This window comes from Aethina tumida, chromosome 4, assembly GCF_024364675.1.
Source record: "Aethina tumida isolate Nest 87 chromosome 4, icAetTumi1.1, whole genome shotgun sequence".
NCBI lineage: Eukaryota > Metazoa > Arthropoda > Insecta > Coleoptera > Nitidulidae > Aethina > Aethina tumida.
Window position 1 is genome coordinate 7799906 of NC_065438.1, and position 14939 is coordinate 7814844.

General features: G+C 26.3%; 1 protein-coding gene across 1 annotated transcript; it reads right to left on the bottom strand.

The window, feature by feature from the left end:
• Positions 1-1061: 1061 nt before the first annotated feature.
• On the bottom strand, positions 1062-2389 carry LOC126265291 (uncharacterized). Its single transcript, XM_049966254.1, has 4 exons — positions 1889-2389; positions 1785-1838; positions 1691-1726; positions 1062-1633 (listed from the first exon to the last, which is right to left on the bottom strand). Exons 1-4 carry the CDS (start codon positions 2088-2090, stop codon positions 1470-1472), a joined length of 456 nt encoding a protein of 151 aa, XP_049822211.1. The 5' UTR covers positions 2091-2389; the 3' UTR covers positions 1062-1469.
• Positions 2390-14939: the final 12550 nt, after the last annotated feature.

Genomic DNA, 14939 nt, shown 5'->3' on the forward strand with positions numbered 1-14939 from the left:
AATCTATATTCATCATTTTCGTTATTACATACAACAAATTCATAAATTGGGTCTTGATTTTTATTTGTGGAGTAATTTCTTCTAAAAAATTTGTAATATATTTCCGAATCTAAAACATATTCTGTTACTAAAATTTAGGCATATCTTTTAAAAGTAAATCTTTTATTTTGCACCTTTAAATCGTTTATTTTGCACCTTTAAATCTTGGTAGACATCACATCATGAAATAGTTTACATTCATTTTTATATACAAATCTCAAAAATAGTTTCAATTGAAATAAATGATACACACTTAAATAATAAATTTCCCTAACAGGAAACCTAATCAAAATATCTAAAATTAACTTCATTTTTTGTTATTATAATCTCAAACTATTAGTATGAATAAGCTTCTTATAGTTGACTAAAAATCTATCTACTGCTTATTTACATTATTTTCTATTTGTATAATTTATCTGGAATTTCATCTTGACAAACTTCAGATGGATTAATTGGTAACTTTTAACATCATCTATAATTAAATAGAATTCACAATTAAAACATTAACTATACCAAGCAATAATAAGATTTTCAAAAATATTTTCATTTTAAGCTATGAGATTTCAACAAGACACCGTTTCATCCTGCATTTTTTTATTGTCAAAATATTTTATTGTAATTAAAGTTACAAGTATATTAATGACGTAAGTAAAAGGTGATTTAAATTGATTAAATGATAGTTTAATATAAAAGTACAACTAAAAGAATTAGACGTTTTATTGATTAATAATAACATTTTCTATTTGTTTAATGAAAACCAAATCAAAACAGAAATTAAATGTTTGACTATGTCTCATGGGTTTATAACGTCTGCGTAAATATTTACAGGTTCTTCATCCCTTGTACTTGTCAACACTTTCAAATATCCATCTTTGTCGTTTTCATCATCATGTCGAACATATTCATAAAAATGTTGCTCATCTTTAATTGTGGAGTTATTTTTTTTAAAAAATTTGTAGTATATTGTCGGATCTAAAACAAATTATGTAACGTACAAATTAAATAAATAGATCCTTTTTTACCTATATTTATCCCGTACTTTTGCTTCAGACAATAAAATACCACGATTATAAGGAAAATAATTGGGATTAAAAAAAGAATATATAAATACTCATAATTAAACAATGAAATATTATGTTCGTAACAGTTATCCTCGCAACAAATTATACAATTTTGTTTACATTTATTTTCTATTTTTCTTGAACAAGAATGTTTGTTACTGGTCGAAACTGGATCATTCAAGAACAACATATCATTATTATTTTCACAATATTTTGTAGGTGAGTACGTATGAATTTCTGATAAGTACCAAAATCTTAAACCGAATCTTGTTCCTCTAAATTTGGTATTAAATTCTATTGTCTTATTAAGTTTTGCACAATAACGATATACAACAATGCGATTTCCACAGTACCGCTAAAAGTTAAATATCATTGATTTTGCACTAGTAGTAAATTACTTACACTAGTCCATTTGTGTATATCGTAGTCGAATAGTATTGAACATTTGTGACACATATAAATAGTAAACCATATGCATTCTTTTGCTGTCACATTAACTTGAAATCTCATAGATTTATTTATTATATAGTAATCTTAAAAAATAATATTAATTGAAATATAGGATATATGGCACATATTTAAATACTAACTATTCCTGGTAGATCTATTAAATATAATTAAATTATCTGAAATTTAAAAAAACATCATAAAGTTATGATTGATTTAATTATATGTTTTTTATACCGTCTATTATTATTGGTCTCAAATTATCCAAATGAATAACTTCCTTATATTTGTCTAAAAATCAACAATTATTTATGACTATTATTTTCGTTAATATAACTTACCTGCAATTTCATTTCGGCAAACTTCTGTTGCAGGAAAAGCTTCTTCTGTAACTGGAACACTATTATTCCCATCAAAACATTTAACATGATCGTCCTCTTTAATTAAATACAATTCACAGTTAAAAACATTAACTATGCCAAACAATATTAATATTTTCACAAATATCATGTTGAGCTGAGAAGTAACAACAAACTGTTTCATCCTGCTTACTTTTATGATTAAATTGTTAATATTTTATTGTGGTTAAACTTACGAGTTAGTCGTGATGTAAATTAATGGTTAAATTAAATTATAAATAATATAATTAAACTGATTAAATGGTAGTTTAACACAGAAGTACATCAAGATACCAAAATCTTAATCCGAATCTTGTTCCAGAGAATTTGGTAGTAATGTCTGACTTATTTATTGTGTCATTATCTATGGTATAATAATTTAAAAGAACAATCCTATTTGGACATGATTACTAAAAGTTAAATATCATTAATTTTGCCCAAGTAGTAAATAACTTACCTTAATAAATTGATGACCAAATAATGTACTTATGTCTACATCATATTTGTGATATTTTGACAATTTGACTGCAATATTTTGTAATCAAATTAAAATTCATTTATTATATAATAATCTAGATTCATTTATTATACAATAATTTTAAAAAATCAGTTTGAAATAAAGGATTAAACACGAACTTTCCGTAGCAGACTCATTAATTATGTGAAATTGAATAAAAGCATAATTGGTTTAGTATTAATGTTTTTCTTCATACCATTTTTTATTATTGTCTCAAATTATAATTCATTATTATAACCTCCTTATATTTGAATAAAATTCTATAGTTGTTTATAAATATTATTTTCTTAAAATTTCACCATATATGGTCTAACCAAAAAACGAATAGCAACCGCAATATTCTCATTAAAACATTCAACAAACTCGTCTTCTTTGACTAAATAGAATTTACAATTAAAAACATTAAATGTAACAAGAAGTAATAATATTTTCAAAAAAATCTTCATGCTGTGCAATGAGATTTCTTAACGTACAATTTAATTCTCAAATTTGATTGCGGTTCAATTTGCGTACATGTTCATGACGTACTGAAACTGATGTACTCTATAAATAAGTAATGATTTCCGTTTAATTATTTTAAATAAACAAATGACAAATTATGGATTTTTGTCTGCAACATGAAAAATGGGCGTTTCGTGTTAAGCAATTACAGTTAATGAACATAAATGTAGAGCAATTTTTGAAATAAAAAAAAATTGGCAGTTATAGTTATAGAGACTGCTGATAGAAGTGAAAACTTAGAACTTTAATACTAAAAAATTTAGAATTCTATAATGTTTGAATTAAAATTATCAACATCTATCTGGTTTTCATATATGGTTTTTTTATTATTCAAGTATATTACGGGCTGTACACGATCATGACAATCTATAAACACAATATTTATGAATAGTATTTGTATTTACTTAAATTTCAACGTACTTGATTTTTAACATTATTTTAATTAATATTAACAATACTTAGATTTTTTCGTACTTTCAATTACTAAAATAATAAATGAAAATGTGAATGTCATTCATCATTGGACATATTTAAATAATTTTTTCACTAAATCAATTCAATGTCACATATAAGACATACACAGCTGTATAGCTACAGATATATTGTTATAAGCATGTCGGTGACGCCACCTCGGATTTCACCCATCCGAAAAGAGTATAAGGCGTATAGCACACTGCGCGTGCGCCAGTCATGAGCATGTCGGTGACGCAAACCCATAAAATTTTCCCCTACCAAGAAGTGCTCAACGCTGCTAAAGAAGTTTTCACTTCAAAAAGGAATAAAAAAATAATTTATTTGTCCCGTATTTGTCCCGTACGGATAGAATAAGATTTTGAAAGTTGATATGCGTCAGCTAATTAATCACAGCATTCGTTTTGTAATTTATTTTACCGGAAGAACTGCTACTAAACTTATATACAATGTGGGTAGGGTGTGACTACTAACTTTGTTTAACCAACTTATATTTAATGGATGTGATAATAATATTTATATTATATATAAATATATTATATTATAAATTAATAATCGAATGAAATCACCAAAAGACGAATAATTATCTGAAAATTTGGGGAACTTACAATGTCCAACTTAAAATAAAATCAATTGAAATATAATAATAAATGACCCACAATGAAATACTAACTTTCACTAAGATTGTATTAATTTTTATTTTTATCATACGTCTTTATATTTGACTAAAAATCAATAAGTATTATTTTCTTTAATATAACTTAGTCGGATTATTAACTGTAACCGTATTATTCCGTTTAAAACATTCATTTTGACGTAATCGTCCTCTTTAATTAAATAGAATTCACAATTAAAAATATTAACTATAATACAGATAACAACATCCTGCACATTATTAAGATTAAATTGTTTATATTTTATTGTGGTTAAACTTACCAGAAGGTCGTGATGTATATTAATGTTATGGTGGAATTAAATTATAAATAATATAATGAAATCGATTAAATAGTAGTTTAACACAAAAATACAACTAAAAGACATCGACCTTTTATTAATTAATAATTTATTTAATGTTTTAAATATAAATATTCCAGATTTATTACATTGGCGTAATAATTTTCTTCCTCAATCTTTTAACACGGTTTCAAATATCCATCTTTATCATATTCGTTGTTACATCCAACATCATCATAAATTGGATCTTGATTTTTATTTGTAGGGTAGTTTCTTCTGAAAAATTTGTAATATATTCCCGAATCTGAAACATATTATGTAATATAACATGTTAAATACTAACTAGAGTGTAAGTATTTTACCTAAATGTATCTTGTTATTTTGTTTCAGACAATAAAATAACATGATTAGAAAAATAATAATTGGGATGAAAATAAGAATATATAAATATTCATAATTAAAATGAAATATTACGTTGGTAACAAGTATCCTCACAACAAATTATACAATTTTCTTTGCATTTATTTTCCAATTTTCTTGCACAAGAATGTTCGTTACTGGTAGAAACCGGATTACTTAAATCTAAAGTATTATTTTTCGCATTTACACAGTATATTATATATGAGGGCGTGTGTATAACTGATAAATACCAAAAAGTATTTTTTCTTTCATCAGATTTTGTATATATTTTTATTATATTTCTCCTACAGCTACTACAAATGTTATATAAGCTATATATAGAATGTCTGCATGTATGCTAAAAATTAAACCCTTTTACATTTAGCCAATTATCCAAATACAATTGTAACTTACTTCTCTCACTTTTGTTACATTAGTATTGGATTGTATATGTATTTCACACTCGGGACACCTATAGATAACCAACCAAATACATTCATCTGCAAACCTACGTAATATGGTCGCATTAGCTTCACTTAATAAGTAGAAATCTGCAAAAATAGCGTCCTCTCTAAAATACCTAATACACGAGTCAAACTGAAAAATATCTGGAACTGAATAGAATCGTAAGTTATTATTTAATAAGAATATACGTTTGCATACTAATGTCATTTGTTGTTATTAATCCATCATAATAAACATAATCGTTAGATCTAATAACTAAAAATCAAAAATAATAAATTTTATAATTTATTTTCACTCATATAACTTACCTCGATTACCATATTTAGCAAATTTATATAAATCAATCGGTCTATATCTAACTGTAACAGTGTCATTTCCATCAAAACATGTAACTCTATTGTTGTCGTTTATTAAATACAATTCACAGTTAAAGACATTGACTACACCAAGTAATAATAATATTTTGCGAAAAATCTTCATGTTGAGGTGTGAGATTTTAAAACGTACTGTACAATTCTCAAACTTTATTAAGGTTTTATTTACGCACTTGTTCGTGAAATGAGACACTGTAACTGATGATACTTATAAATAAGTAATAGTTTCCGTTTCAATATTTTAAATAAACAAATGACAAACTATGGCACGTTATAATAGTTTACCACAATTACATATGTTGTAAGGAATATATTTGTAAGGAAAAATTTGCCTTTGTCTTGTACTAATTTCTTGTTGGTACTACTTCTTCATACTATCATTCTAAAAGAGTTTATTTAGACACAATTTAAAAACTTTGGACAACATTGGTCATATATAAATCTGAAAAATTTAATGAAAACCAAAGAAATCTTTGTTCCAAAATGTAAGTTATTGATTATTCTTCAAACTATTGATTTCTTCTAATCTAAAATTATTTTCATTCTCAGTTTTTCAAAGCTTCTTAAATTGTCTGTAAATATTATTATTAATTAAAATCCATTATATAAAAAATACTAATTTTGTTTAACCATCCTAAATTTAATGGATTTAATAATATTATTTAGATTATATAGATAATATACCATATTATAAATTAATAATTAAATAAATTCACCAAAGGTTTGAAAAAATAATTACCTGAAAATTTGGGGAATATACCATGGATTTGCCCTGGCAGAGATTTTGTCCTTTATAACATCTCGGAAGTTTAAGTAGGTAAAACGGTAGTAAATTGGGTCATAAATACAAAACCTAACTGTGGTGAATAAATAAGTCTTATTGATGCTTTTATGGCCTAGAAAAGTCATAAAGCTTTTTGACTTCTTCGAAAATTAGAAAGTGGTTTGCTTCTTTGTGGGACGCTGATGTACCAAGATTTTTTTTTTTTGAGAAGTCGTGGTACGTAGCAACAAATTAATTGTTAAGTAGGTTATTCAATTATCCAGGAATTAAAAACTGTTATTGGCATATTGTTAAAGAACAAGGTAATTACTTGAGACTATAATATTGACAGATTTTCACTGTAAAACTGATTATTATGGTACATAAAAATTAGTATTTAACTTACCAAGGTAATCATCAATTATTAGTTAAGGTTCTACAAGTAAATTTATGAAACGAGAAAAATATTCGTTGTTCTTAATACTGAGGATATCAACTTCAGTTTGACCACCACATGAAGAAATATTTGAACTGGTGCAACATGATGGAAGAGGTAAAACTTCCCATTTAACATTTGGTCTTGTGTTTTTATGAGGAATTAGAAGACATCTCAATTAAAATGAAGTTGTTAGGGCCTTCTGCAAGAAGTCACCTGGTTCAGAGATGATGCATGACAAAGAATGTGTAGAGACCGAGGAGAACGATATTTGAATACAACTGTGGCTGAGAGAAGAGCTTTTTGAGGAGGATCTGTAATCAAATTTTACTTTACAACAAGGTAATACACTGCTAGAGTTGTTTAAAATTTCTTTGAAGAGCATAATTTGGGGGTTGTGGAGTGGCCAATGAATAGTCCCGATATAAATTCGATTGAACATCTTTAGGACATTCTAGGGCGACGGATAAGAAATCTGGAACCCGCAAACAACCTTCAAGAATGAGCTCAACAAGTTCAGAGAGTTATGGAACAATGTAATTCAACATTAATGACAAATCCACATTATTTTCGGATAGTACTAACATTCAAACAGTATGTGTCAAAATTCCATGACATTCTGACCGTTAGTTTAGAAGTTACAGTCGTTTTGGTGATCCTTGTTTTGTAATTTTTGGCAAAGAAGAAAGTGCTGTCCCACCAAGACTGTTCCTTTAGTAACAAGTCGATGAAAACAATGGTTAAATTGGATGAATTAAGCTTTGAATTACTTCCCCATCTACCATACTCTCCTGATGTTTGTAGACAGGAAGCTCCAGGGAAAGAAATTTGACTTAAATGAAGAAGTAGTTGCCGAAATTATGGACTACACTAATGAGGGACGATATGTTGATGAATAAAGTGAAATTTCTAAAAAAAAATGTCTTACCTAGTTAGACTGGAGACTTATTAAGTGAGAAAAATATGTCTGGAAATAATTCCCCCGAACCATTTCGTAAAATAGATAAAGAAACATCGAACAATTACGCCATAAAAGTGTACAGAATAAAGATTGGTAGAATTGTCCTAGTTGCGGTAAGTGAGACTGTCAATTTTATTGCTTTATTGGTCCATAAAAGCAGACAAGCGACATCTCACTCACTGGTTTGCCTTCTGGGATATTCTTATTTATGGTGCGGAATATGGCACGTGCATAGTTCGAATTCAAATGCAATTGTCAAGAGAAATCTATTCGTTTTTCATCAGTTTTTGTCGCCGTAAAATCTCATTGAAATTTCCTCCATACACACCGAAAATGTACGTACGTTAAGATGGATATATTGTTTTTATACAGGTGTAATTTTGAAAAATTAGTTTTGTTGCATTACTTTGACCCAATTGTTGCAGCCGTGCTAATTTAGTGGGGAAACTTTCGCTGCGAATTGTCGGAGCTGAAACAAAAGGATTACGGACTGAAAAGCGTGCGGGATCTTTACTTTTCCTTATGAGACAACCAAACTGCTTTTGCTTACGGTGTAAACAAAGAATAATTTTGTTTGCGAGTTTATTTAAAATGTTTACGTTTCTTACTTCTTTGGAGGCGAATAATTTCTTCATAACCGTCCAATTTTCGATATTAAATTCCCGAAAACATTTTTATTGGGTGACTCATTCAAATTTAATGGAGAGCTAGGTTTTTTTTTCGTACGGGGTGCACTTAACGGCACCGCCGCATAAAGATTTCTTACCCTATTTTTGAGGGTTGTAAACCGATATTGAATTGGTTTTATGAAATTGGCTTGAGCCATTTAAACAGGGCGTAAATCACATTTTATGTACCATACGAAATCCGACGTTGCAATATAAAACGACGTTGCGGCGGCGTATTTTAATCTAATTTCGGACAAATTCGCGACGTAATGATATTTATGTTGGAAGTGTATTTATGTCGAACGTTGCGCGAAATTAATAACTCCTTTGCGATTTAGTCCGCTACATATGCGAGCGAGGGATTTACCTTCTTGTCTTTTCTGCTCTATTATTCATGATTTACTGGGATAAATAATGCACTTTTAAAATAAACGTACTACATTGAAATATATGAATTCCAAATTCATAAAGTATATAGTTTTTAAATTTATTCACGTTCGATATCAAAGATATATTTACGTTTAAAAGAATATGATGAGGGTATAAAACTATACAGTTTTATATAAGCAAAACAAACAATTTCTATTTTTCAGGATTTGAAGCTTAGTTAAGCTTGTTATATAATTAAGTTGCATCATTTAAATGCATAGGTTGTTGTAGGTCAGAGCAATAAAATATCCAAAAATTTATGAAATGTATATAAAATATATATCCTATTATAAGTCTTGAGATAATTTATCGTCTCCAAATAAATTTATTTTTTTTTTTTGTGTTGATTATTTAAGACTTTTTGTAGATTTGTAATTTTTTTATTATTAGATTTAAAACTATAAGCAATTTTTGTTTACAGCAATTAAATAACCATTTTTAATTACAATTTATAATTATTTATCAAAAATACATAAAATTGTTTCCAAGAACATTTTCTCTAGATAAATTTAGTTTTTGCTAAATATTTAAAATTTTCCGTAGATTATTATTAAAAAATATAAACAATTTTAATTTACAGCAATTAAATAACCATTTTTAATTAAAATTTAAAAATATTTAATATTTTCTCTAAATAAATATAGTTTTTTGTTGATTATTCATGATTTCCTGAAGATTCGTACCATTATTATAATTAGATTAAAAAATAAAAGAAATGTTTAGTTTATAGAAATTATATAATCATTTTTAATTAGTATATGGAAAAGTTTTAATATAATTAACTCAATTAAAGAATATTTAAAATTCTTATTTATTTTCAAAAACAATTTTCCTAAATAAATTTAGTTTTTTGTTAATTATTTAATATATTATGTAGATTTGTACTCTTGTTATTATTAAATAAAAAATAAAATCAATTTTTAGTTTAAATAATCAATTAATTTTTATATAATTAATAAAATTAATAATATTCTTGTGAATTATTCAAGATTTTCTGTAGATTTGTACTTTTGCTATCATTAAATTAAAAAATAAAATCAAATTTTAGTTTACAGCAATTAAATAACCATTTTTAGTTAATATATAAAATATATCCTATTAAAAATATTTTTATATAATTAATTAAATTGAGAAATATTTAAAACTCTTAAGATAATTTATTGTGTTCAAGAACATTTCTCCCAATAAATTTAGTTTTTTGTAAATTATTCAAGTTTTTTTGTAAATTCGTATCTTTGTTATTATTAAATTAAAAAATAAAATCAATTTTTAGTATACAGCAGTTAAATAACCAGTTTCTTGAGAAAATTTATTGGTTTCAAGAAAATTTTCACAAAATAAATTTAATTTTTTTGTTAATTATTTAAGATTTTCTGTAGATTCGTACCTTTGTTATTATTAAATTAAAAAATAAAATCAATTTTTAGTTTACAGCAATTAAGTAACCATTTTTAATTAATATATAAAATATTTCTTAAAGATATATAAAATATATCCAGAAACAGAATATGACAGTAAATTAAAATAAAAAGCCTGAAACTACACTGAAACAAATCGAAGAGACACAGATGTTAGTATAAAATGAAACGTTATTAACAAGAACTACAAAAAAATTCCTACCTAGATTTTGATTACGTAATCGCACTTCCTAACTGCTTGAACACTCGAACAGAAAAGAACAAATCTTACCACTGGTCTAAATTTTTTTTTCAAACTTATTACAGTCTTGAACAAAGATGATTGGAACACTGACAATCAAAAATAATATTACATTAATTAACTCGAATCCCTAAACAAGAAATAACAATATCAATCGTATACTTAATATAATATTACATATTTAAATATATCTACAATAACAATATTCATTGGTTTTTAATACAATATTTATTCGAATATTTGCCGATTTGAACAACCACTAGAAAATTAAAAAATGAAATCAATTTTTAGTTTACAGCAATTAAATAACCATTTTTAATTAATATGTAAAATATTTCTTAAAGATATATAAAATATATCCTACTAAAATATTTTTTATATAATTAATTAAATTGAAAAATATTTAAAATTCTTGAGATAATTTATTAGTTTCAAGAATATTTTGCTTAAATAAATTTAGTTTTTTTGTTAATTATTTAAGATTTTCTGTAGATTCGTTCATTTGTTATTATTAAATTAAAAAATAAAATCAATTTTTAGTTTACAGCAATTAAATAACCATTTTTAATTAATATATAAAATATTTCTTAAAGATATATAAAATATATCCAGAAACAGAATATGACAGTGAATTAAAATAAAAAGCCTGAAACTACACTGAAACAAATCGAAGAGACACAGATGGTAGTATAAAATGAGACGTTATTAACAAGAACTACGAAAAAATTCCTACCTAGATTTTGATTACGTAATCGCACTTCCTAACTGCTTGAACACTCGAACAGAAAAGAACAAATCTTACCACTGGTCTACATTTTTTTTTCAAACTTATTACAGTCTTGAACAAAGATGATTGGAACACTGACAATCAAAAATAATATTACATTAATTAACTCGAATCCCTAAACAAGAAATAACAATATCAATCGTAGACTTAATATAATATTACATATTTAAATATATCTACAATAACAATATTCATTGGTTTTTAATACAATATTTATTCGAATATTTGCCGATTTGAACAACCACTAGAAAATTAAAAAATCAATCAATTTTTAGTTTACAGCAATTAAATAACCATTTTTAATTAATATGTAAAATATTTCTTAAAGATATATAAAATATATCCTACTAAAATATTTTTTATATAATTAATTAAATTGAAAAATATTTAAAATTCTTGAGATAATTTATTAGTTTCAAGAATATTTTGCTTAAATAAATTTAGTTTTTTTGTTAATTATTTAAGATTTTCTGTAGATTCGTACATTTGTTATTATTAAATTAAAAAATAAAATCAATTTTTAGTTTACAGCAATTAAATAACCATTTTTAATTAATATATAAAATATTTCTTAAAGATGTATAAAATATATCCTTTTAAAAAGTATTTTTATATAATTAACTAAACTGAAAAATATTTAAAATTCTTGAAATAATTTATTGGTTTTAAGAACATTTTCCCTAAATAAATTTAGTTTTCTTGTTAATTATTTAAGATTTTCTGTAGATTCGTACATTTGTTATTATTAAATTAAAAAATAAAATCAATTTTTAGTTTACAGCAATTAAATAACCATTTTTAATTAGTATATAAAATACTCCTTAAAGATGTCTAAAATTTATCCTATTAAAAAATATTTTTATATAATTAACTAAACTGAAAAATATTTAAAATTTTCAAAAACATATTCCTTAAATAAATTTAGTTTTTTGTTAATTCGTATTTTCTGAAGATTCGTATATTTGTTAATTAATATTAAATACATCCCATTAAAAATATTTTTATATAATTGACTAAATTGAAGAATGTTTAAAATTGAGATAATTTATTGTTTTCAAGAACATTTTCTCTAAATGTATAATAAAAATATTATTTATTTATTTCACTAAATTGCAGAATTTTATAAAATGTTGAGGTAATTTGTTTCCAAGAATAATTTCTCTAAAAAATATTAGTAATTTAATTAAAATATAAAAATGTCAAGAAGTTTATATTTCTTTATTTTCTTACTATAACTAAACATATATAAACATATTCTAGTTTTGAGTAGTAAAACGGCAATTTCAAATTAAAATAAATATAAATATTTATGTGCCATTTACAACAAGGGGGTGGAAAAGTTGTGGTAAAACTGAACCGCAACAGTTTTGCGTTTCCGATGATTTTACTGCTTCTTGCGGCAGTAACGAGGTGTATTAATGGACAAGCACACCCCCGCAATAAAATATTTGTTTATTGTGGTTGAAAAAGACGACCATCGAACAATTACCCTCGTAAAACCATTTGTTGCGGCGACGGCACATTCCGGGAAGCGCAAAATAAAACATAAACAGAAGCGACCACCGAAGGGAACATTTTATTGGGCCGTTATTATTTACAGCCGGCCCTTATGCAATTTATGATAATTCGAAAAAATGGAATTCCTCCACGACGTACCCGGGAATTAATTAACGTGGACGGCGTCCAGGGGCGAATGCCAAAAATTAATGTTTGTTTTCGGGATCGGTCTGATTGATTGCCGTTGGAAATTACACGGACACCGCCCCACAAGACATTTTTGTCAGGCCCCCTGTGGTCAGGTGCTGGTCTGAGGTATAAAAACATCAATATCTAACTAAGGGTTGAAAATATTTCCCACAATAATTCCGAAAACTTAACATGAAGGAAATATTACTTAACATAGAAAATTCGAAATAAATTAAAAGTAAATTAGCAGCTTAAGAAGCTTACGGCATTATGAAATATGTGATAATTAAGTGCTACCCCAGCTTCGAAAAGGAGCTTAAACAGCGGCGAAAAATGCGAAGCATATTAAGGAAAAAGCAAACACGCTCCCAGAAATATGATAATTAATAATCGTACCTGATTTTAATCCATTGTAGTCGGACATTAAGTATGAACGTTTTGCCCCCCCGGAATATTTTATATAGTGGCTTTTAATCCGTTAAACAAGCAGTTTCAGGTAAATTCGTTCCGAAATTTACTTTCCAATTTCAACACTGACAAGAATAACTAATTAGGAACCGTTGATCTTGGGACCGCGTCGAACACTCTTTAAGTAGATTGAAAAGTCCAAACTACTTCGTAGATGCTCATTAGGGTTTTACTGCGGCAATCCCTTTTCCGATTCCCGACTCTTAAACGTCGTTAATGACTTATGCAAAATTTAGATAAATGGTACCAAAGTTTTATCTATTGTAAAAAGACTAATGTTAAGGAAAAGAACAATCCATCAACCACTTTTTGCTTAAACTTTAAACAACTTTTATTACTCTATTCATGCGATATTAATAATTGTTACTTCCTATATATTTTTGGTAAAATTATGTTTTTAATTCATGATTTATTTGATTCCCTTTTTATATTATATTTTATTTCGAAGAACTTAGGCAATATTTTGTCCAAAATTTCTATTTAATCTGCCTGGAAATAGACCAGTCATTTAAATGTGATGAATCAACCATTGGAGAAAGGTCTCAAGCAATGGACTTTTGATAACTATATGGTGGACTCCCTACTGAGAGGTAAAACGATCAAAGCAATTGTCTATTGATTTATGAAAAAGTTATCCAAAGAGGAGCTTGTTTAGTCAATGGAAAGGACAGTCTACTTCTTCAAGACAGCTCAAGACCACATGTCACATTAGAGACTAAAAGGAAGCTCCAACATGTTGAATGTAAAGTTCTCCTTCATTCATCATATCATCAAAATATTTATTCATGTGAATACTATTAAGTTTTTATTGTACAATATTTTAATTAATAAAATGGATGAATGAATACTGTATATATGTAATATATTACTAATGTTAAGGAAAAAAACAATCAATCAACTACTTTTTACTTAAACTTTAAATAATTTTTATTCCCCCAATTCATCTGATATTATTAATTATTACTTCCTATGTTTTTTGTAATATTACGTTACGTTATTAATTAATGACTTGTGTGATTCAATTTTTATATTAAATTTTATTTCTTCGATTTACAAATGACATATGGAGATGAACAACGTCAAGGTTCTCCTAAAACCCGCACCAACGAAGAAATAAAGCAATATTTCGTAAAAAATTCTTTTTCAGCATGTCTGGAAACAAGACAGTTATTAAAATGTAACGAATTAACCACCAAAAAGAGGTCTCAAAAAATGGTCTTTTGATAACTGTATGGTGGACATCCTACCAAGAGGTAAAACGATCAAAGCAATTGTCTATTGATTTATGAAAAAGTTATCCAAAGAGGAGTTTGTTTAGTCAATGGAAAGGACTGTCTACTTCTTCAAGACAGCTCAAGACCAGATGTCACATTAGAGACTCAAAGGAACCTTCAAAATGTTAAATGTAAAGTTCTCCTTCATTCATCATATCATCAAAATATTTATTCATGTGAAT